Source organism: Bacillus rossius, chromosome 1, assembly GCF_032445375.1.
Source record: "Bacillus rossius redtenbacheri isolate Brsri chromosome 1, Brsri_v3, whole genome shotgun sequence".
NCBI classification, from domain to species: Eukaryota; Metazoa; Arthropoda; class Insecta; order Phasmatodea; family Bacillidae; genus Bacillus; species Bacillus rossius.
In genome coordinates this window covers 22889136-22914422 of record NC_086330.1, presented here as the reverse complement: position 1 = coordinate 22914422, position 25287 = coordinate 22889136, and the positions used below count along the sequence as shown (strand labels likewise).

At 37.1% G+C, this 25287-nt stretch overlaps 2 protein-coding genes across 4 annotated transcripts in view; one reads left to right on the top strand and one right to left on the bottom strand.

The window, feature by feature from the left end:
- Positions 1-131: 131 nt before the first annotated feature.
- On the top strand, positions 132-24724 carry LOC134527071 (uncharacterized). The gene is made up of 9 exons (XM_063363234.1): positions 132-149; positions 713-996; positions 13028-13322; positions 15231-15443; positions 16830-16980; positions 18286-18508; positions 21448-21577; positions 21934-22060; positions 24543-24724. Exons 1-9 carry the CDS (start codon positions 132-134, stop codon positions 24722-24724), a joined length of 1623 nt encoding a protein of 540 aa, XP_063219304.1.
- The window catches only part of LOC134533033 (WD repeat-containing protein 20), a 37248-nt gene continuing 27988 nt past the window's right edge, over positions 16028-25287 (bottom strand). Inside the window, exons 5-7 of one of the 3 annotated variants that reach the window (XR_010075245.1) lie at positions 22476-22603; positions 21958-22089; positions 16028-16478 (exon numbers count right to left, since the gene is read on the bottom strand). The gene's annotated coding sequence lies outside the window, so the exon portion shown is untranslated. The remainder of the gene's footprint in view (positions 16479-21957; positions 22090-22475; positions 22604-25287) is intronic. The other 2 variants (XR_010075243.1, XR_010075244.1) reach the window with 2 other exon arrangements.

Genomic DNA, 25287 nt, shown 5'->3' with positions numbered 1-25287 from the left:
TTACATCGCCCAGTAATGGTTACAAAGACTTAGGGAGACGCGACCTCCTTGACTGCTGCTTATAAATTATCAATTGTGGGGCTGAGGTCGCTGATAAAAAGAAATACATACAAATATGCGAGTGCTAAATGATGCTATTGCACGAGCATGTTAGTGTGAAAGTATAAAGTATTCAAGTGTAAAGTATGTTAAGTGTGCAAGTATGCTGCATCATTTATACCTCTCCCCTGCCATCTCCTCTACAGGTTCCCCCACCACATAACAGTGGCGTAGCCAGGATTTGTGTATGGGAGGTGTTAAGAAGCATGGCCTCCTCGTATTAAAGTGGGGGGTCCAGGGGTCCACCCCCGGGAAAATTTGGATTTGAAGGTGTAAAATAGTGCTATTTTAGCATTTTTCGGTTCTTAAATTTTAAATATTGTAATGGTAAATTTTTTTATTAATATTAATATTAAATTCGTTTTCGTGATGAATAAGAAATTAATTAAAGATTTGGTGCTAAGGGGGGGGGGGGGTTCAACCCCCTAACCCCCCCCCCCCCCCTGGCTACGCCCCTGCCACATACATTCACCTCCTCTCGCGGTTCCCCTTCCATGTTATGTACCTATTTTCCTCATGGAATAGAATTTTTAGTAACACCCTCTCAGCATAGAAGTTTCACTTGGAAATGCAGTCGGCGGAGCAAGCAGCAGGACGTGTGGGTGCGTCGCAGGAAAGCGGCTGGTACGCGTGCCGCGTAGAAGACGGCGCGGCCAGCAGCGAGCTGGTTGTCTCCGTGGCGGTGGCTAGCGCGGAGGCCTGCGTGCCGCAGCGCTCGGCCGGGCTGCAGTGGCCCCGAGCTGCGGCCGGCACTGCCGCGGAGCTCGCCTGCCCGGCGCCCCTCGCTGGCGTCGCCCGCCGCCCCTGCGACGCCGGCCGCTGGGGCCCCCCCGACCTCTCTGGCTGCCTGCACCCGCAGTTCGCCCGCCTGCGAGACGACGTGTGTGCTGCTGGCTCGTGACATCTCGTGCCGCCTGCTTAAGGGGCCCGCCTCGTCAGGGGCGTATGTCTGTTGGTGAGGCGGGATGATAAGCGCGACGCTCGCTGGTGCTTCTAGCGCGGTATCGCCTCTAAGCACAAGGCTCCGAACTGGCGCGCAGTCTTCTTGTCGTCACAGGATAACTGTGAGATTTGAGCGGTGACCGTATTTTTATATTACGGGGAAATGAAGATAAAGGTGTAATGCAAGTCCCTTAAGTACTTTCAAGAATCTGTACCACTTGTTTTACACCTAAAAATTACTCTGAAAACATGCGTTTCAGCCATTTTAACTCTTCTAGAAATACAGTTCAAAAACATGATCCGAAATTAAAAGTACTTTCCGGGCCTCAGCGAACTCTTAAATGCTTTTCGTAAACATACCCCACTCGGATATCTTGAGTAGTTTTGTAATCGCGTTGTTTTTCCTGAAGCTCTGCACACCGTGTGTGTGACCAGGTAGGCGGGCCCCTTAAGCTATCTTCTATCTTTGTGCTAAGAAATATTATTTTTAATTTTAGTAAATAAATTTTTAAAAGTATTTTTTCTTCATCACGTACCACAATTTGCATTAATTGATTCCTCTACATAATAATACGACATAGAAAAATTGTTTTGAGACATTTAATGTTAATTCATGTGTGTCTGACCGTTGAATTGGTTTTGAAAAAAGATATCTCGCTTTAAAAAAACAGTGACACTGGCCATCACTGATATAGATTATTGTAAATCTTTTAAAATTCAGTCGCAGTCTCATTTGTTATAGTGAAGCGGCGTGTAATTGGGAACCACGGTGGTTGAGTGGTCAGATCACTCATCTTCGATTAAGGTGGGCCCAGGATTGATCTTGGAATTTTCGCAAGTGGGAAACATGGCGGACGCTGTAGTGCACCGTCAGGAATCCCCCACCCACTGATTTGCCCAATGCTCCACTAACACCTCATTTCGCTAATACTCCATTACACATCATTCCAAGAATGCTCCAATAGCTCCTCATTTTTATAATGCCCAATTTACAACTCATTCCAAAATGCTGCATTAGCACCTCATTTAACCAATGAACCATTAACATCTCATTCCACAAATGCTCCATTAGCAACTCAATCCAACAATGCTCCATTAACGCCTTATCCCAACAATCCTCCATTAGCACCTTATTCCAACAATGCTCTACTATCACCAAATTTAACAACACTCCACCTTATTCCAACATTGTTCCATTAGCACTTCATTCCAACAATGCTCCATTAACACCTAATTCCAACATATTTCCATAGCACTCATTTCAACAATGCTCCATAGCACCTAATTTTACAATCATCCATTTCACCTCATTCCAACAATGTTTCATAGCACCTAATTTCAACAATGCTCCATTAGCACCTTATTAAATAATGCTCCACTAGCATCACATTCAACAATGCTTCATTAACAATTCTTTCCAACAATGCTTCAATAGCATCTGATTTACCAATGCTCCATTAGCACCTTATTCCATCATTGCTCCACTAGCACTACATTCAACAATGCTCTATTAACACCTCATTCTAAAATTGATCCATTAATAACTTATTGCAACAATATTCCATCAATACTTCATTCAAACAATGCTCCATTAGCACCTCATTACATTTCATCATCCCTAATGATAAATTTTAAGGGATGTTAAATTAAATCCATTTCATAAATGCAATAGTTTCAAAAAGAAGCAGATAACATATGATTTTATAAGTAATAAAGCTATGTTTCCTTGCAGATAATACAAGTGACTAGTTCGTCAGTAGTAAACAACCTAAAGCAATGTTAATTTTTAATATTTTACCAAGAAAATTCCACTATTATTTAGCAGTGCTATTAGTTTGTAAGTATTATTACAAGGACTGTGCATTCTACCCTCAATAACTGGAATTTCCTAATTTCCCTACGCTTAGCATTTGCAGCTATTTTTATTGTATGTCATAACAACGAATACCTAATTACCTAATATTTTCTTTCTTGACATGTCTTATAATACTGCAAAATCTTTTTGTAAAATTTTTTTTAAATATTTTTTCTTTGTCCAGTTTGAGAAGCTGACTCTTGGCTACCCGAACACCACCATTCTGGAGACTCTAATTCACTGTCTTGGCTACCTAAAACAAAGGAAGTCTTTGTACCCCGGCGAAGGGGAGCAAATAGTGCCATTTCTTGATTCCGTGCAGAAATTCTCCGCGACAGTTACAGAGCGGGGAGACTTTTCTGACTCTGTTAATGTGTTCTACAAAATACTGAATATTTTGCTGGAGACATCGGACAACATTAAGAGTAAACAGGTATGTGTTTACTTGACACTAAGTTAATAACCAGAGGAATTTGAAATATTGCACAAACATTCATGTACACTGTTCTACAGATCTTGCATTACAGACAAATTGATATAATCTTTGAAAACACGTCCAGAGTTACTTTAAATACTGATGCAAGGTCTGGCAGTGCTATAGAGAATTAACCATTGGAAAAATGTGTTTAAAAATGATCACGTACATCTCCTAAACCACGCCGCCACTGGCCTCAAGCCTCTTAAGATTCTGTACTCAAAATACCCTCATCTTATACTCGTAGAGCGAGTTCACAAAACTACTCGCTTACCTCTCACACTCATGCAACTTCAATTGACTTTACTCATACTCCAGTACAAGAAGTTGTGTACTTGCAAGCTTGAAACAAACACAGGGTTCACCAGGGCTTAAGTCCAGAAGTGTAGCACTGACGTCACTGACATGGCCAAGTGGTGACAGTGACGGAGATGCAACACTTCCGGGCGCTCTGCGGTTGTCTCTCCCTCTCTTGGCTTCGTGGAGGGGTGTATTCACCCCTGCAGTCCAACGAACTCAAAGGCTGAGAAGCTTCTTTACAAATTTGGCTTCCACATCGCTCAACTCCCGGCCACGTGATGGTCCAAACGGTCGAGAACGTTCGAAGCTAGGCTCGCGAAAACTGCAGGCAAGTACAACTATTAGGGATCACAGAGGCATGCACATGACTTGCGCAGTGTGTTGCAGGTGGTATCAGTTTTTAGATCAGGGGTTGGCTACAAATTTTACAAAGTGACCGTGTACATAGTTATCTAAAACAAAACTTCTAAATTTTTCACCCCTCTCCCCTTTACCCACAGGGATACCTATGTGTGAATTCAGAACTACATATTGAGTTAATATGGCAGTACCCATTATCCAAATAAAATCAAACTCATCCTGTCTTTTTTTTACCACAGATGTGAAATCCAAAATATTCATAATAAACTGCGACATTAATATTGAATTTAAATTTATCTTGCCAATACTGATTTACTTAGTAGAGTACATAACTTTTTTATTGTTTTGAAATAGTATTCCCCCTTGTTTCAACTTAGGATGTGATATTTTGGAGTACATTGAACAAGAGAAGGAGATAAAGGTATGTTTATCATTGCCAAGATCTTAGATTAAGTGTTATTTTATTAAAGATATTATTTTTAATGTTAAAATTTTTTTACAATATTTCACCCCATAATAAGTATAATTTCAGCAAGTAGTAAAAAAAGAGTTGGTAGATTTTGCAAGTTTATAAATCATACAGCGTAACTTAATTCCCACTTGATATGATCCAGAGATATGATTTTTATAATAAAACCAAATACTGCATTTTCGCCCCTTCTTACGGTCTATAACCGTTTGTTACATACAAAAATAAACAGATGTTCAACGCCGATTGCAAATTTTGTTTTATTTTTCAAACTAGAATACATAGACGAATCCAATCATTTTTACAGTTTTTCTCACTCATTCAACACGCACATCTGCCCGTCGAAATATGCTCACAGTTTGCGCGATGTGAATTAACAAAAAATAACGTCCTTCAGTAATCTTTTACTGCAAGTACGCGAAATTAGTGCGGCCTTAAACATGACCGCACCCAGCGAAAACGAATTTCGCTACGAGCCAAACGCCGACGAAGGTGATCACAATTTCTAATTTGGTACTGTCCGAATGAGAATAAAAAAAATTAGGTTAACTTAATACTCGGCCTGGCTCTGACCACCAACGTTAAATTATCTCTTCAATAACTTCTAAATAATTTGCGAGAAGCCACCGAACGCGACCTACTTGTGCAGCGTTCGACGGACGACTGGTGGAGTCTTGCCACCGTCTCCTCCATGCAGGGAGGAGAAGTCACATGACCTCACCGACCAATCACACGCACGCTTCATTCACTCTACAAATCACAAGCCAATCACAGAACAAATTACAATACATGAAAAAACCCTGTACACCCAGAACTCGCGGCTTCCCTTGATCTGTCTCTTTTCAATTTCACATCAAAATCGGGGACTCCCATTCTCGTTCTCTCTCCCACACCGTGAGACAGCAGTTATCACACATTTCCCACGACCAGTGGGGAATCCCAGCTTTTATCTCTGTTGGCGGGGAAGCACTGTTTCTTTCTCACTCACACTTACAGGCCTCTTATGCCTCTCTCTTTCTACACTTAACCCCAGCCCAGACACAGTCCCGTGATCTATAATTATATTGCAACACGTTAATTAAAATTAAGAACAGCAATCATAATACAAATTACTTGACAAAATTCAACTTATTGAGAAAAACCTGAAAAAGTAGGCCTAACCAGGCAAAATTCTAGTACAGCGACTTATTTGTGAATAATTACATAAAAAATAGTAATGATTAAAAATGTCTAATAAAATACAAAATACCTTCTTAAAAAACATAGCAAGTGAAAAATATCAACCCTAAAATATATAACAAATGGTAAAATATCATTAGAAAGACTTTTTAAGAAATATTTACATGCATAAAAAATAGTTAAAAAGAAAAATATTGAGCTAGGAGGGCAGGGATCTTGCAACGTTACAGGTCGATATAGAAAAAATGGTTAAGGTAAAAAACATGCTATGAAATCGTATAACGTACATTATTCTTGCTCACTTAATTTCCAGCTTAATTTCCTTGGAAACATGATTTATTACTTAAAAAACCAAATGTGACTTTGGGGTCAAATTTCTAAAAAATGACAAAAGTAAATAGTGTCCCCTTGGCCCGTACAAATAAGTTCCTTCAAATTGTGACTCTATATGTGTTTACCCAACCAGAAATAACGAAATTAAGGCCAATGGTGGCATTACACACAAAGTTGCTACGATCACATGGAAAGTGAAGGTTTAACGGTTGAATAATTCCATCTGTGAGTGGTATACAAGTTGGATGAAATCAACCATGAGATTGCCAGTTCCACCACTTTGCCATTCTGTGTATAACTGTGCTGTGTAAATCTTAACTTTTAGCAACAAAAAAAGAATTAAAATTTTATTATAAGTATTGTGCCAAACATTGTACAATAAATTATCTAGGTTTTATGAGAAAATCTTACTATAGCAGTAAATTTACTTACTTTATACATCAAACAGAATGAGTTTACTTTGTGCATAACTTAAGACACTTAGTATTCTTAATCTTATCCTAGTAAAGAATTGTTTCAATTAAATTTATGTTTACTGACTTTAAAACGTGTTGTTAAACAGTCATTGCTCGGCTTCTATCATTTTACTGAAATTTCTTGCCAAAGTTTTTTTGTCTGTACTCTGTTTACAGAGTATGTTACAACTACAAGAAATATTGGTGAAGCAAAGTGTGTTATGTAGTAGCATGCTTCGGGACACAAAATATTGCCAGGCTAACCTCAGTATGTTCGTAGTCGAAGTGCAAGTGAACGAGAAAGTTAAGCTGCTTCAACATTACTTTCCTCAAAAATCTTCCAGGTATGCAATTTCTACATCAGCAATCTCTAACTAACAATGCATTAAGTTGTATAAATACTAGGTTGCGCAAATACCTCTGTTCTTTAACAAAACCTGAGGGCGTACCGGTGTTAAGTTTTTAACTATGTAGTGGTGGAAATAGTGGGCGCCACCACGTGAGTGGGCACGTGGACCCGGCTAGAGGCTCTTATTCAGGGCGTTACGTGGCCCGTGTGAGGCGAGATATTAGCCCTCCTGACCCCGAATTCAACACCTGTTTCTAAACCGAGCCCGCTCTCAGCGTCGGGCACGCTTCTACTTAACCGCAGTGGGCTCTTAGGGCGTTCCACACGCCGCTGACTGGTGTGAAGTTTGGCCCTAAACCCCGGCCAAACCAAACAACTTCCGCAACCCGCGACACAGTAAGCGTGGCCCCCCCCCGAGCACAAAGACACGTGATTCAATTAAGTTGGTTTTATTGATATGTTACACGTCCTACAATCCTCCCGTTACACAGCTAAAACGCCCGAGGCACGAATCGGTATAAGTTGAGGAGGCGGACCACACACGTGGCCGCCTCAAGCTTTTACGTAACACGAAGGTGGTGAAAAAACTCCTGAGAGTATATAAATTAATTATTAAACAGCCCCCACCGACCGAGAGAGGCCCCGAGGATGAAAAAGAAAACAATTTGGATTAGTTAAGTTAACAGAGACAACGGTGATGTCCTCGGGGTGTCTGCAGAGGGGGAGCTGAATTGTTGCCCGTTGGAAGGGCAGCCCTTCAGGATTTTTCTGGCAATGGTTTGTTTGTACAGCGACTGGAAGGGCAGCCCATCCTATTTCTGAAAACATGTTTCTTTAAGTGTTTAAATAATCTTGAAAACTTGCCCCTTGGAAGGGCAGCCCATCAGGATTTTTCTGACAGTAGTGTTTTTGAAAGGTTGTCTGAATTGTTGCCACTTGGATGGGCAGCCCTTCAGGATTTTTCTGACAGTGGTTAGTTTGTAAAGTGACTGGAAGGGCAGCCCTTCTAGTATTGTAAAATGTGTCTATTTTCGTAATTTTATAATCCTGAATTGTTGCCCCTTGGAAGGGCAGCCCATCAGGATATCTTTAACAGTGGTGTTTTTGAAAGGTTGTCTGAATTATTGCTCCTTGGAAGGGCAGCCCTTCAGGATTTTTCTGACAGTAGTGTTTTTGAAAGGTTGTCTGAATTGTTGCCCCTTGGATGGGCAGCCCTTCAGGATTTTTCTGACAGTGGTTAGTTTAGGTTAGGTTAGGTTAGGTTAGGTTAGGTTAGGTTAGGTTAGGTTAGGTCACTTTACAAACTAACCATCAATTCAGACAACCTTTCAAAAACACTACTGTCAGAAAAATCCTGAAGGGCTGCCCTTCCAAGGGGAAACAATTCAGACAACCTTTCAAAAACACCAGAATCAGAAAAATCCTGAAGGGCTGCCCTACCAGGGGGCAGTATTTCAGTCGCCCCTCTGCAGAGATGTCCGCTCTCGGCCGGCTGAAGAAGGTGACTGGGGCGAGACAAGGCTCGCGGCAGGAAACATGGCGTCCTTCGCGCCGAACAAAATTACCGTTAATATTTTAGAGACTGCGTGCCCCGGGTTATTACAGAGAATAACATGAATCTTTTAAAAAATTAATATACACATACCCACGACCAGACTGACTGTAATAATATCTCGTGCATGAAATTAGTTTAAATAAAGTTATATGCTAGTTCTGCCATCACCCGCTAGGGAGCGTCCTTGGCCGTGTTTGCAATTACTTTATTACAAAAATATTATATTAAGAAAACAAAAGACACTCACTTGACTGACCCGTCGTGACACTGTTTAGGGGTGAAAATAAAAGGTTAACAATATTAATTTAAATACCTATAGGGGTGCGGCGCACTGCGCCCTCTTGTGGTAGTTTGTGGCGCGCAATTCAAATACTCACATGACTACGTACGTCACGGTACAAATGCCGGGCAGGATAGGTGTGGGAAGGGAAACGGAGAATGATCAGGCTCATGGGGCGAAGCCCCGGCTGACGTCAAACCAAAACTAAACATTGCTGGATATAATTTGTGAAAATGAAGATTTTGCATTAAGATAAAATTAAAATAAAAAGATCTAGATAAAAATTGTTGTACAGAATTGTGAAACCTAATTTTTCATCTGGAATATTAATTAAAAAAATATATACCAATATATTTTGACTTCATTACATAATATTAACAAGGCTTACTTGGTAAATTGATCAAACTATTGTAGAAAACAATATTAAATATGCATACTAATCAAATACTCCTAGGAAAACATTTTATACAAATTTGCAAAGAAAATAGCATTTTTATTTTTGATGCAACTTTGTCATCTAAAAAAATTAGAAATTATGAATTTTCACAAGACTGAAATACAAATAGTGTGAAAAAATATACACGAGTCTGAATAAATTTTAAAAGCTATGGATTTTCTATAATTATTAAGATATAATTTTTAAAAATATTTTGGAGTTTTGTCTCATTGCAGGTATTTGACAATTGACTTCTAGATTTGGTTTTTCATATTTGATAATCTGAATGAGTATGTGTATGTGAAGTCTTTGTCAGACCAAATTTAGTTGAAAGAGAAACATTATTTTACTACAAATACACTTACAGTTGTGTGTTTGCATTTTCGTGTGTAAAAATTATACAAATTATGCAAATTCATTAAATATAGAATGTCCAAAAATTCACGCAAGAAGTAATAATTGGAAACTGTAGCTGTCAAACCTTCATTATTTTCAAAATTTTGCTCAACAATGAAAATTCATTGTTCTTTTGTGCAGTGCTCCATTTTTAATAAACCTGAACTGTCAGCTGTCATGCTGTCTTTTTTTACTTTGGTAATACGTACATTATCTACTGTACGAAAAATGCACAATTAAAATCTTGCATCAATTTTTAGACATTCTATACATGTATATGCTTCCTCTTAAAAACAAACACTACATACTGTAATAATAGATACTTGTATGTTAATTCAAATGCTAATGCCTCTATTAAGATGAGAATTTGCTATCAGTTTTGCTGAAATGTTTAAGCAGTAAAGAAATATCATAATATAAGCACACACTTAATTTAAAGTTGGACAGTTGTAAAAATTGGTTTACATTTTGTTTGCAGTAACCCATCATGGATGAAGGTGAAGTTAAACATCACAATTGAGATGTCTAATTATGAATACTTCAAGAGTGGTAACATCACTACTGTAATAATTATGTACCACAAAAATCTGTCTGTGTTTCTTCCAGAAAATAGCATTACAAAACAAAGGTGACAGTCTCCAATTTTACAGTCATCTTACCCAGAGTTATGTTTTTATTAGAACTAGAAACTTTATAAATTTTCGGTTGTGTTTTAATTTTGATCCATTATATTTAAAAAAAAATTAATTGTAATCATACATAAATTATTTTTTGGAATTAGTAACTTAAACACGTAGTAAAGTTGGTGTGATTTCTATGCTTTAATACACACAAGGAACACCCAAATGATCATGATGCTTACTATCTTAATTCAACTTATGCTATGAATAATACATACTTAACCCTATGTTAAACCCCTTCTCTCCTTCATGTAATTCAGTGTGCAACCATTTTCCTGTAACATAGGAGGAAATATTTACAATGAAAAATTTACCTGTATTATTTCACATGCAGAATCTAACACCATTCTTATCATATTACACAATCTCAAAAATTGCAAGATTTTAAGATGCTCGTTAGTAACATTTATGGTTGACTGGTGGGCTTATATCGTTAAAAACCCATATAATTCTCATGTACATAGTGATAAAATAGTTTCTGACAAAGTCAGCACCTCTGAAGTGAAATTCTTACTTTAAATCACACACACCTCTGGTTTAGAGATGGAGGCACATGCCCACTAAATCTTTCCAATATTCTGCTTTCATATTATGTACAATCTGTGAGAAATAATGAAAGGTGATGTCCAAAACTTAAACTCTAAATGGTTAGGTACATCACAGCAATAGCCTGCAACAAATTTTGTCGGATAAAGTGTCACAGGAGTCTTACACAATTTTATGGTGGTAGGTTGGCATCTTGGTTCATAAGAAGCACAAGGCACGAGGTCTACCTTAAGAATACATATACTGTTATTGTTATTGCAAGCTTGAAAAGTTGCCAATATAGTGATCAAGGCTCAAGTCCTTGACAGCAGTCATCGTCCGCTCATCCTGAATCATCCCACCAAAGCCACAACTGCCAGATGGCCTTGATACATGATGCTCAACGTAGTCAATATCTAGAAGTTATTACAGACCACAAATATTTTTGTCAAAAGTCTAGCGACCTGCTAAATCAATCCTTGTGCTACTTCAGCTTTAATGAATGCTCGGGTCTGCCAACACATGAGTTTTTTTTTTTTTTTTTTGATGTGACTTCTAATAAATCGATGAACGCTAGCTGCACGCACAAAAAATTGTCCCACTACGGATGTCCCACTACGGATGTCCCACTACGGATGTGTCCTGTTTACGCATGCGTGGCATCTCTCTGGTATGTTGCGGATGGTACAGAGAACTCGGCCGGCACGTGGTGGCGTACTGCTCAGGTTTCACCCCGCCATGCTGCAGGGATAGGTGGGTCGGTTCGAGGTTATTGTTGTGCACCGCGCCACGGGAGTATATTCGCAAGGAAATGGCGTTCTTACAAGTACGTATTATTTTCATTACTAGTGTAAATCAGTATATTTAAACAGTGTTGAATAAGTATTGTTTTAGCTGTGTAACTAAATATTTATTGCTGGTATGATACTTTTCACGCTTTAGTTTGACATTGGTAATTATTTGTCATGAGTTATCATTTGATCAACTAAATCACACACCGTATTATAGTTATGAGCCCACGAGCGTGTAAATATTTCGAGACCAACAGAGAATATTCTAGTTAAAAGAAATTCAAACAAATATAGTGCGTGGAATATTATTAATTTATAACATCTGAAATGATTGTTTCTAATATGGCCTCGTGGCTGTGCGGTTAGCAACGCTGACTACCAATTGATAGGTTGACAGTTCAAATCCTGGCGGCTGAAATTTTTTTTTTGTACTTGTAAAAATAAATACGGTGCGCACAACACTTCAAAAGTAATAAATATATTTGAATTAATGAATACAAATAAAAGTAAATTTATTAATTAAATTGTAGATTTCATTTCACTCCTTATATGTATCCATACAAAATAGTGATAATTCAATATAAATGATTCAATTTGATTGATTAAAGTATGCAGAGGTAGATTTTATCATACAAAAGATAGAATAATTTTAAAAAAATTTCTTCCTCAAAGAATATAATGTTTTTAATGCCTAAATGGTTTGGTTCCAAAAACCTATTACGGCTCAGTCTCAGGCCGAATATGATATTTCATTTTCTTCTGGATCAATCATTTCATCAATGTTTTGTTATGACGTCACGTTAAACTATCATCCGTAAACCGACTTTACAGACAACCAATTTTTTTTTTTAGAAGTAATCCAAGTTCGCTTGTTTATTCTGTCCCAAGGAGAACTGGGCTTGCGGGTGGCCTGGTGAAAAGTAACAGCTTTGCAGCAGAAGTAACTAAAAGCTACGGTGGCGTTTGCGATAGAGAGCGGGAAAACGAGCAATAAAAGCGTTCCAGTACTGAGTAAATTTTCAATAAGTTATTCATTCAACATCTTTCTCTCAATCAGCAATACAGTATACACTCCCCAAGCATGCAATAACAGTTTCCATCATTTTCAACAATTTGTAGTTTTTATGTTCTTTTGTATTGTCACTTGTATGCACACGATCACTTGCAGCACACACGTTTCAAAATAAGCCTAGAAAAATAATCCTTGATGCAAGTTAAGCAATGTAAGCATTCTAAAATTCTTTGTATTGTTACTGACACCCTCTCTTTTCTACTCAATCTATTGTGTTGTGAGGGTCTAGGGTTGTTGCCTGGGCTTTTATTCAGTACATCTGGCTAGTGTAACAGTTCATTTGAAATATATCAAATTATCAAATGCCTATTGATAATTTTTTTTTTTGATATTGAGAGGCTATTTAAGAAGAACCTCCAGTTTTTAAAATTTTTTTGTTTCATACAGTAGGAGCCATATTATGATTCAGAAACCATTCTTTCTTCCTGAATTCCTTTTTGGTGCAATTTGACTTGGTACGACACATCTTGTTGCAGAAATAAGCAGGAACCGCTCAACACGGCAGCCCTTCCCACGCAGTTGGTGGTTAAAGTTCTCGTAGACGGCGAGGACTGGCGCTCCCGGATGGGGAGCTTCGCGGCCTGTCTGCGCGTGGCCCGCGAACAGCCGCCACGCTCAACGCCCGCCGGCTGGAGGCCTCAGTGCGTGGAGACGTCTTCCCCCGCGGCCCCAAGTTCCTGTGGCACCGCCGTGTCTGGTGACAACTACACGCGCTGCCTCTGCCGTCGCCCGGGCGCCTACGCGGTCATCTCCGCACCATTCCAGCCCCGGGTATGTCGCACATGCACATCACCAGAAGTTCTAGCTCCATTCAACGACTAGTTAAGCCTCAAACAACGTTTTTTGCGACGTTTTTGATTGGGCTACAGCTGTTCCCTAAATGCTCCGTGGCAGTCCAAACCAACGAGAGACCAACAGCTACTGAACGCTCGAATCACATTCAGTTAATTCAAGACAATGAACGTATTCTCTCAAGGAAAGCAAACACATCAAGCCTAGCCTAGAGGTATTAAAACCGTGAAATTGCCAGTTCTAGGTAAACATTAATTGGATGTAATAATGAGTGGATGCCTGTCAACTTTCTTCTTCGGTAATGCTTTTCTCACATTCACAATATTCAGATAAATTTTTTCTAATGGATTTGATTAAAATAGTAAAATAAAAACTTGAGGATCTGTTACATGTTTGTAAAATAATGAACTAAACACTTATTACTTTTGCCATGTTAATGAATCATACTTGTCTCCAGTAAGCAAATGACGTACTTCAAGTCTATTAGAAGCCGATATTGGCGTAATTTTTTTTTTCTCTCAAAGCATGACTTCATAATTTACATCAGCCAGTGTAGGTTCACTTGGTCGTGACAGCCTGCACATGATACACCTGAGATTTCTGAGGTCATATTCTTTACCTCTCTTAGCTGCCACATAAAGTGTGCATATCTACAGTTGATATTTCATTATAATTCAACCTCAAATCAAGCAACCTAAATGCTAGTAGCCCCATATTTAAAAAAAAAACTAAGTACGTAATAGGTAGAGACAAGATTTTATGGTTTTATTTTTTGCCCAATTTTGTTTTTAAAATAGAAGATTTTGGTGTTGGTGTTTTTATTTTTTTTAATAATACTGTTTTGTAATACTTACTCAACCAAAATAGTATTTATATGCTGCATTTTTTTGATAAAATAATCTGTAATAAATTGGTCTGGTTGAAAATTAATTTAATAATAAAAGCACAATAAAACAAATAAAATTAATTTTTTTTAATCTATACAAATTTTCCCTGGAAATAATGACATTCCTTGATCTAAAAAAATTAAAAGATAATTTTTTCTTGTGATTTGAATTAAGTTGTGATCAAATGGTACTTATTTCTAACATATAATTTGCCTTTTTGTGTTATGCGATGTATAGGTATGCTGTTCTGGGTTATTTCGGTTTTATTGTAATTCACCACATAATTTTGTCCCTAGTAATAGGTTTACCATCTCCGAGCTAATTAGAAGTGGGCTAGGAGGTTCAGAATATCACGATGGTCTACATGTTGCATTTCTAAATTAATTTGTCTTGCTTGTTGTTTGTGCTTGCATCTTACTAATATTTACATTAGTCTGCTCCCCTCCTGATAATCTACATAGTGGCTCAAAAAATTTAATCAAATGTTTTAACATGTAATCCAATACGAAAGTACTGTTGAAAGCACATAGGCTTATTCAAAGAAAAAGATCTTACAGACAAAAATTTAATTCTTTTTGCTGAACCGTGGGCTTTGTGATGCACGTATTTTAATTTATTCCACTATTTGTTTTACTAAATTTCGACTTTTTTTGGAAGTTGTTCGGTGATGTGATGCTGTCACCTAGTAAACAGTTTGTCTAGCTGAAATTCCAGATCAGATTTGACGGAGAGTTACAAAAATTTTATTTAAAGATTGTGGGAAGAAATAACGTAAACACAATGTTTAGCTGTAGTGAGGTATCGTGTGGCGTCGCATGTTGTCTGATTCTGTGAGCGCCCAGACGAAGACTGCACGCACCGTACCCTCAATCAGAACGCAGCGTGTCGGAAGTTTGTATCTTCACAGTTTATTTATTTTACCGACTTTTATGAGTTTACCACGAAACCAAGGCTGTGAGCCTTCCCTCACATGTGAGTCATAGGAGCGTGTGTGTCGCAGGTGGAGAGAGCACCGGACGACGACCAGAGCCTCTCCGCCGCGGTGCTCGGCTGCTCGTTCTGCCTCGCGCAGACTCTGTTCGCCCTGGCCTTGCTGCTGCCGTGCTGGTGGAGACACCGCGACTGCTTCGTGTTCCTCAAGCTCCAGTGCTGCACCGCCACGTCTGGGGCCATGGCCGTGTTCATTTACGGAGTGCGCAACTCTTCCAACAAGGTGCTTCACACGCCACGTCTCGTCGTCAATTTTTTGACGTGACAACGTCTAATAAATAGATGAATGCCGGCTCCACGCACGAAAAAGGATGACTCATTGTCCCGTTACGCATATTGTCCCGTTACGCTTTGTCCCGTTACACTAATTGTACGCTTGCGCCGCATCTATCTCTCTTCCACTCGATTGGAACAACAATCGATTTGACTTTTTCGAGGCACATTAAACTTGAAACACTCCCATTCGTTTTCTACTTTTCCTATCCTTAACAGAATAACACAGATTGGAAGGAGTTAAATAGCAAACATGTATAAAAGTTATAGTTAAAATAATCATTAATGTTTTGTTATGACGTTGTCACGTTAAACTATCGTCCGTAAACCGACTTTACAGGCAACAAATTTTTTTTTTATGATTCGTGCCAAGGGCGGCTTCCAGAAACAGTTGCTTGAGGGGCTATTGTCAGGCCCCGATTTACATGTGGGCCAACCGGGAATTTGCCCAGAGAGTCAGTTTTTGAGGGGTGGGGAGAATTTGAGGAGCGAATAACATAGAAGGACAAAAAAAAAATTGAGGGACGGGAAAAATAAGTTTTCATCATATGGTAATGTTTTGATTTTCAAAAATACATGTCAAGGGAAAATAATTTGACTTAGACAAAAAAAAATCTGAGGCAATTAACTGTTCAGAGTGAAAAACAGTATTAAACTACATGCCGATACAAGTTTACTTTAAAAGCCGTTTTTCTTGCAAATCTGTTGACGGCTTGGAAAATAAATAAGCACAGGGATGTACACTTATATTTTGTCACAGCTCACATGATCCAGGTTCCTAACTGAACACCCTCGGTCAGGGCGTTAATCCATTCAGACCCGAGAGTGTTCATCCCGACACTCGGCTGGTAGCCACAAGGAGCTGGGTTGTAGCCTTCCTTCGCACCCTTCAAGGCCCAGACCTCCAGCTGACCAAGGTAGTTCAACCAGCCACCGTTGTTCAGTGCAACCCTCGCTATCTTCCGTGAGCTGCTGGAGTTCTGCCCTTGAAGCAGAAAAACAATTCGCTTCTCTCACGCTTGCGACAACATTCCAATTCCTGTGTAAAGGGCGTGACATACAAACATCTCCCAGCACTAAGATACATTCTTTTTATCATATTCTTTAGCAAAACAAATTCCGTACTGCCTACCAACACTTATGTAATGAGTCTGCTATTTTCAAACTAAAACTACAAATTTAAATTTAAGTACACCTCTGACCACATACTGTTATAAGTGCTAACACATACAATCCATTTAAATTTGTGTGTAGGTATGTACTGTGTTTTACAGTGGTCAAGTGTGTTTCTTTTTTTTTTATTTCCAACTCATTTTGTCAGTTTATTTGTTATCAGATTGCATACCCGTACATTGCTGCCAGCTTGGAGGCCTTTCTCCTTATTGGTACGACATCACACGTGGGCAAAGTGCTTATCGTCTACATTGAAGTTGTCCAGTTGTCACGGTCACGACACGTGAACAAGATCATAGTTATCATCACTACTGGTAAGTAGTTACGACCTTCCTGAATACATATATTTTTGTAAACTACCTTTGACAAAGTTTTATAGAGTTCAACAAAAACTTTCATCTGCACTACAGTTGTCCGGTAACTCTGAAGTTGAACATAATGTACAGTGTCAAGAACTTGATTTTTAATTTACTAGGTTTTCAAAGATTACTGATGAGGTTATTCTAGACTTATGCACAGGAAATCTGGGAAAAGAATTGACAATATTTGTGGTAACGAACCGTTCAATAATTTTCCTGAGGGCAAACATTAAAATTTTGGAAAAAAAATAAAAATAAAAATTAGGATGACTGAACCATACTGCAAATGTTAGTGCAATGTTGTACCACTAAACAATCTCACATAAATGTTGAGAAATATAACTGTTAAAGAAGTTTCTTTGTGTGTGCTTGCACAACCCAGTTATCTAGCATACATGAGATGTTTGATTTCCAGATTTGTTTTTAATATGCTTTTATTAGCTTCACTTACAACTAAGGAACTATGTAAACAAACCTTGGAAGTCGATTTTTACATACCTACTTCTAAATGCCGCATTGATTTGAAACTTTTAAGTGTGTAACTGATAAAAGTTTTTTTTAAACTATAACATTTTTTATGTATACATTCTACATGCATTTGATTTGTGTTTATATTCCTTCTAATTTAATGTAACTTCACAAAAGATGCAAGGAATGTCTAAACTGTTATAACACATTTTGTCCAAATTAAGCTCTGGGCCAATAACTATCTGCATCATTTGACTAAGAGTCATTAACATATTTAATATATACTCTGAAACTAAAAATAAAAAACATTTTGAAGTGCATGCAGTGTGTATGGGAGCTGCTATTATATACAGTGTATACTAAATAAATATCAACTGAATGTTCAAAACTTTACATTTCACAATAACATTTCATGATGTCTTTCAAATTGGACATGGAATTAAAACTTGCTCATATTTGGTTTGCGTTGTCAATTTTCAGTTTTTACCAACTGTAGTCTTGCACAGGTTAAAATGATTTCCCTTAATAAGTTATCAAGGTAACCTACAAATTGAGTATCAAATCAATAACTTAGAAACAAATTATAGTATTATAGCATTTTTGAATTCTACTTTGGTGATACTTCTGTTGATTCCTTCTACCTATTCACCTGTTCCAGACATGTAAAAGGGTTTTAATTCATAGAATGGTATTCTAATGGCCTTCAAAGCTTAAATCCTCTGTAAACTAATTTCTAGTCTAGCCTCAACATGCAGGAATGTTAGCAACTGGTGGAATTTTATGTTCCTTCAGGTTTATCGCTGTTGGCGGTGCTGTGCGATCGCTTGATATATCATTTACTCGGATGGGCTCAAACATCGTGGTGGCTACTTTTCGGGACGAAGATGTTCATTATGTTCACCACAATTGTCAGCCTCACACTAGCAGTATATTTATTTCTTTACATTTCTGTTACCAGCAAGCTACGAGTTTTCTCCAGGAGTATGACCTTGGACTCCAGGACTGTCAGTATAAGGTGGGTTTTTGGTGATGAAAACAAGACATGATTGGTTGCTTTCAACAAAATGAAATATTAAATTAGGTATCTGAAGAAATTTTTGCATATGCAGAAATAAGGTATGAAAAAAACTAAAAATGCAAGAATGTTTATTGAGAACTAATTATGATCTAAGAAACTCTTTAGACTCAGGTATTCTGCAAATATGTATTCACAAAAATTACAAATATTTACACAAACTACATTATAAAACAATTACTTTGCAAAACAGCTTTATAGAAAGTCATAAAAATCAGTGCAACTTTGGTGTGAAATATTAATTTTAATAAATACTTCAGCTTAAACAAAAAAATAACCTAGCCACTGGCAGTTTAGTTTCACTTTTATGAAAATATTGTGTTAATGTATATTTTTCACTTAGAGGGTGCATCACCATCTCCAACCTTCACGCCAGCGTGCTGAAACTGAGCGCAGGTAACGAAACATGCAGCTTTCACCAGGAATCAAATGCGCACCCTTCTTGTTGTCGAAAAATTCATTTTCAGACGGTGAAGATTTGGTAGATTACAAAAAAATACCAAGTTTAATTCATAAATTTTTTTTACATAGTGCAATTTTTTTGTGTACATCAAGAATGATTATCAGAATAAATTTTTGTTGGTAATTTTAATCCTTAAATTATTTAAACACAAAATAGTTTTAGTTAAGTATTTTATTATTAAATCAATCATAATTGGATGAGTATTTAAATAATTACTAAATGTCATAGAGTAATTAAACTGATGCACATTGGAAAAAAAAGACAATATTTAACTCAGAGACAGTTAATAGCCACAAAACTGTTCAATAATCATAGTTATAGGGGTTTAAGTTGCAACATTGTACAGCTTGATATGAAGTATCAGCCACAGGACACAAGATATGTATTTTTTGATGTGTAAACATCTTAGCTCTTGCTATACAGCATTTGGGAGGAATAATTTTGCGAAGATGGAACGGAAATGTGACATGAAGATAGAGGACCCACGTGTAGCAACATAAATCAGTATATAGTCACTTTTGTAAATATTAAGGTACACACCAAACATATTGATATGTCAAATGAAACTTAATGATAGTGAAACTACCCTGAAATATAATTGGTAAACTAAAATAGTGTCAAAGTAAAAAATTAATCCTAAGTTTTTAAATACCTAAGAAAGCTGGCATTACACTGTTGATAATACATAGTCTCCTTCCCAAACCCTGATTATCATGATAGCGCAGTGGTAGAAAACGTGGTTGATAAGCTCATAGGGTAAGTTTTGACCTTATTCAAATCTCATCACTGGGAAAAATTTTTTAATCAGATTACTGGAATACACCAATTGTGCTCAAATTGTGCTTTAAGCATATATATGTGAATACATTTTTGATGTGAAAACTTCTTTAGCCGCGTTGAGCGATTTTTGGTAGGGGAAAAACTTATGGGTTCGCGTCACCGACATGCTGTAGTAGCAGTAAGTGAAGTTAATGTGACCACGTGAATATATGACCTAGTTCTGACATCACTGGTAAGTCATAGATAAATAATGAATTTTTACGTAATTTTTAGATACCACTGACATCTGTTGTGACTAAAAAAGGATGTAAGAATAAATGATATCATGTTGACAGTCCCCATGACTGGCTATTTTTTTTTAAATGTTATTGCTGTTATATTAAGGGTGTGCCTCCCATTTTAGGTCATGATTTTATATTTATATTAATCACTGATCAACTTTTAGACTTTTTCAGTTGTTTAACGTTCACGAAATAAAAAATTAATACAATACATACTTTTTGCATAATTAGCTGCCAAAGATACATTTTTAAAGTTTTTGGGTTGTACAAATAAGGAGAATTTAATTTATTGAAGAACTGAAACTTTTTGGGTTTAACTGCAATGCCACTGTCTACACTTCATGATATGGTTTGCATTTCTATCACAAAAATTCATTTCATGTTTCTTGGCTGTCAAAATCAAAACAATATTGAGAATTTTGAAATGCCAGGTAAAATTAATTAATATTTTCTGAAAGAAATTCAAACTATTTCTTGAAGTAGCCAGTGGCATTGCAATTAAACCTAAAAAGTTTCATTTTTTCAATAAATTAAATTCTCCCTGTTTATAAAGCCCAAAAACATTAAAAATGTAACTTTGGCAGCTAATTATGCAATAAGTATGCGTTGTATATATTTTTCATTTCATGAAAGTTAAACAATTGAAAAAGTTTACATGTTTATTTATCTGTAATTACTGTAAATATAAAATCTGAACCTGAAATGGGAGGCACCCCCTTAAATACATAGCTCAGACCATTGGATTGATTATATCTTATATCATACTAGACAGGCATATATCTTCTATTTTTTCTTATTTACTTTTATTAGGAAATGAATGTCCAAGAATACATACAGGTATTAAAAAATAAAATTTTATAATAGTTCAACTATCCTATAAAACTTAGTTATAATTTATAGTCATCTAACGTGTGCAGGAGCTTTATACCATAAACTTAATGAACTTTAACATGGACAGTATTTTAATAAACTTCCTTGTGGCAAAATCAGGTCCAAAGCCAAGGTTTAGTATTTTTTTCAAGTCTTTCTCATCTTTGTCATAGCCATTTCTGATAGTTTAAAATTTCCTGTTGTTTCATGCTGCCATCTGCGAGTGATGATGGCAATCAATGTTTACGATTCAGGCAGTGAATTCTAGCAGCGGGTGGAGAAAGTACACTCAAAAAGCAAATATTTATCATGCTTGGCATTGAACATGTGGGTTTTCTAAGGCGGGATTTATAAACTACACAAGAAATGAAATAATGCAAGTAATGCATACAAGTTTACTTGCCACATGAGAACACAGAGGTTAAATGTTTACACATCACTGGCCAGTACTGACAGACTTGCTCACATTTTTTCTTTAATTCCAGGATGCGTTTTTTGAACACGGGCGCCATAGTACTGTTCTTTACGGTAATAATGGAAGCTTCAAGCATTTTGTTTATCAACATTCACATTGTACCCTACAGTTACATATTTGGATGCTCATGTACGTTACTGGTGAGTATGTCATACAGATATGCATGCCTTAAAAAATATATTATAAAAAATATTGTGCTACTGACCAAGAGAAGCAATAAAAAAATATATATATTTCATGATGGTAGTCGGTATATATCTATTCTCTTACCAATGTGTTAGTATGTATTATTTCAATCTTAAGAAAAAAACATATACTATAGTTTAAATTAATAAACTTTTTACAAATGCATATGAGTCTCAATAATCATATGGCACACACAAATATTGTTTTATTCCACTTGACAAAATAAACTACACTATGGCTCTTTTCATAGCGTGGAAGTATTTTTAACTTTTTGCTTAACCAGCGGTGATGAGCCTTACGTATGTTACAGGGGTTTACAATAGTCGCATGTTACCTGTGGAAGAGTGAAGTACCAGTCTGTGCTTGGATGATGCACGATGTGCCACCAACTCAGGCCATCAGTGAGGAAAATATTTCCACAACCACCCAACCAAAATGTACGTATTCCTTGCAAGGTGGCAATTAGCTACAAACATACAATTAAAATATTTCAGTTGACCTACTTGCACAGTAGATTCTTGAATTGTTCACATACTGTAGAGCAAGGGATCAACCTTTTAAACAAGGCTACAGGTATGAGAAAATATAAAACAAAAATTGGTACCATCTAATTGCAGCTACCTAAAACCACAAGTAAATAAAATTCATTAACCTTAAATTACAAATACTAATGATTATAGTTATGGACATTTATGAATAATATGAAATACCAAATAAATATTTATTTTTCAAATAAATTTCACCTCAGCATAAATAAAAAAATTACAATTGATTTGCAAAGCTTAATAAAAATGCAGTGAAATAGTTATCATCAATGATATGTTACACACACATCACAAAACTCAAGCATACCATGCAACACATTGCACTGGACTTGTCACACCACCAAGGCGGGCACCAATGTGTTTCGGAAATCACTTGTACAGTGTCCGATTTCCCCGAGCCATCTTCCCACCCGGGCATCATTGTCTTCTGCCTGGCTGTTGGGCCAAAAGTAGAGAAACACATCTGTGACTTGAACACGTTTTGCGCAGCACGTACCACACGATCCTCTTTGGCATGTATGTGCAGCTAGGGTGAAGCGATAGCAGACAGGTGCACATACAGTACAAGGCCTGACTGAGACTGCGACAGTCTCAACATCAGAAAAATGGGCACAGTCTGTTAACATCTCCTCAGAACATTATTAAACCTTTAATCACACTAAACTTTGCACACAATCCACAAAGTAACGGCTCAGTACTAATCTGCACCTGGTCCTTTGGGACAATGGATAATGGCTGAAGATACTGTACAACGATAATTAGTCACCAGTGGCTGTCTCTCTTCTACCCTGTAGGTCCTGAACCTGAATGTCCTCAACGATTACATTCACATGTACGTACAACTGTTGTTAACAAAGCCCGAAAGAAATTTTAGAATTATTGAACTCAATTTGTCTAGTAAGTACTTTATTTCTGGCCAACAAGAGCACGACACAGACCACATTTCCAATGTCTTACAAACATCTATGTTAACCTGTATGCAGATTTTAATACTTTAGCAGGTTACATTGCGGGTACAAAGTAAGACTAGGTTATTAAACCTTGTTAATAGGAATTAAAATACAATAATAGAGATCAAACACGACAAAGGCCTCCTAACGAGAGGCTCACAGCCCCATCTAGGGTCAATTACACGGGCCTACAGGAATTTACAATATTACATTTTTAAACTAAATTTATAAGCTGACAAATAGTATCAAAAATTAATACCAAGGCCAAGATACACTTACGCGGCAAACAAAACGAACAATCGGGTCGACTTCACAAGCCCTAAGAACATATTACACGTCAGATGACCCAAACACCTTGACAAACAAATTGCAAAGACAATATATTGCCTGTTCAAAGTGAATAAAAATTATTAAGACCCAATTATCCTACAAAGGCAACAGCATTAAAGCAACCCCATCAAGTTACATGCATCCGTAAGCTATCTTAAACCACAAAACGGAAAACTAATGGAGTTCAGAACCGTTTGGCCCAGAAATCCATGGCGACAGGGAAAAATCCTCCATTATCCATTAATTGTAACAATAATCAACATCGTCACTTAAGACAGGACTAAATTTAACAAGTGGAGGCCAGACTCAGTTGTCGAAACACAAAAAATTAACTTGGAGAGAATGACATGCAAATAGCAAAACAAAAATTTTGTGTTATAAGTATTTTATGAACAGTTGATTGTAATATTTACCTCGCAAAATTATTTGCAACAAAACATAAAATGCAGTGCTTACAAAATGGAAAATTTGTAGCAACTGCACTAGATAAAAAATAAGGGAGCAAGTACACAATTGCCCGAGCACACAAGTGCGGAAGTATGCAAGTGTGCTATGATGCAAACATCCCACAGAGCACTGCTGCTGCCATCTGTGTTCTCAGTAAGTAATTTTGAGTAATTCACGTTGCACTTTTTGTTACGTTCGACCCTACTGGCTGCAAAGAAGTTATCACTTCAAACATTCAATAATTCACTTCACTTGATAAAAGTTAACAATAAAGTACACAATAGAGGTTTGAAATTGTAACAAAACATGGTGACAAAAATCTGAAGAGAGTCTTACAGATGTACAACAATCTACTTGTTTTACCATTCACCCTCCCCCTCTTTGCCATCGGGTGCCCCACTCCTGAACATTGCACTTTTTTTAAAATTATGCTCTGATGAGTTTTTGCCTCAACTTATAATACCGACTGCAATAAAGTTTCACTCAAAAGCATTTAACCCATAATGGCAAGTGAGGCTGGGAATAAAACTATGACTTTAAAGAACTACAAATCAAAACATTGTAACTTAAAGGGATTATGTTTACATCACTGCAAAATAAACCAACGGTCTGTAATGTGAGCCGTCCATGCCGACAATTTGTTGCAGGTGTTTCAACAAATCGAGAAATAGACCAAGAGGTACCGACAATGCTTTGGTCATCAACCATCCAAAATTTAGTGAAAATCTGCACAAATATCCGACAGCTGATGACGAAGACCAGCAATGAAAGGTATGCAGTAATCATTCGCTGCTCCGCTTACCACCTGAACCCCACGCGCAGAAATTGAAAAATCACAGAATTCAGTGCCGTGATGATTTTTAATAACCTTGCTTAGCAATACAAATTTATGTGTAGAATATATGAATAACATTGTACCAGGATTTTATTCCAGTAAAATGTATGCAATGTGCAACATATTATTAATAAATCAGCTGTAGCACTTCCACACACTTGACCTGTACATAAATTTACCACTATTGTTTTGCACATGCTATGATGGAGCAAAATGTTTTAGATGACAAAACGTCTATCTGGTAAAATGGAGAAAATCATAAAAAGGAAGACAGAGCCAAAACACTATTTTTTATATTCAATTGTGTGATAAAGAGATTTGATTATTTTCATGCCGCTTTAAACTATGTAAGTTGCAAAGCTTATTTGTTTGGTCATAAGGTAACATACCAACTTGTAAACGGGAAACATTTGGTTTGATCCCTGGTAAACGAAGTGGAGATGGCTTTCCTTGTATCGTTTTTCATGCCTGCGTGTAGAGCTCACTGGCATGGATCTTCATTAAAGTTCTGGCCTGTGATTGGCAGAATACTGTTTGTCTGTGCATCTGAGTGTGTG

Coding starts and splice junctions, on each gene's coding strand:
- LOC134527071 (XM_063363234.1), top strand. Junction 18,509..21,447: donor TCCAGGACTGTCAGTATAAG/GTGGGTTTTTGG, acceptor CTTTAATTCCAG/GATGCGTTTTTTGAACACGG. Junction 22,061..24,542: donor CACAACCACCCAACCAAAAT/GTACGTATTCCT, acceptor AATTTGTTGCAG/GTGTTTCAACAAATCGAGAA.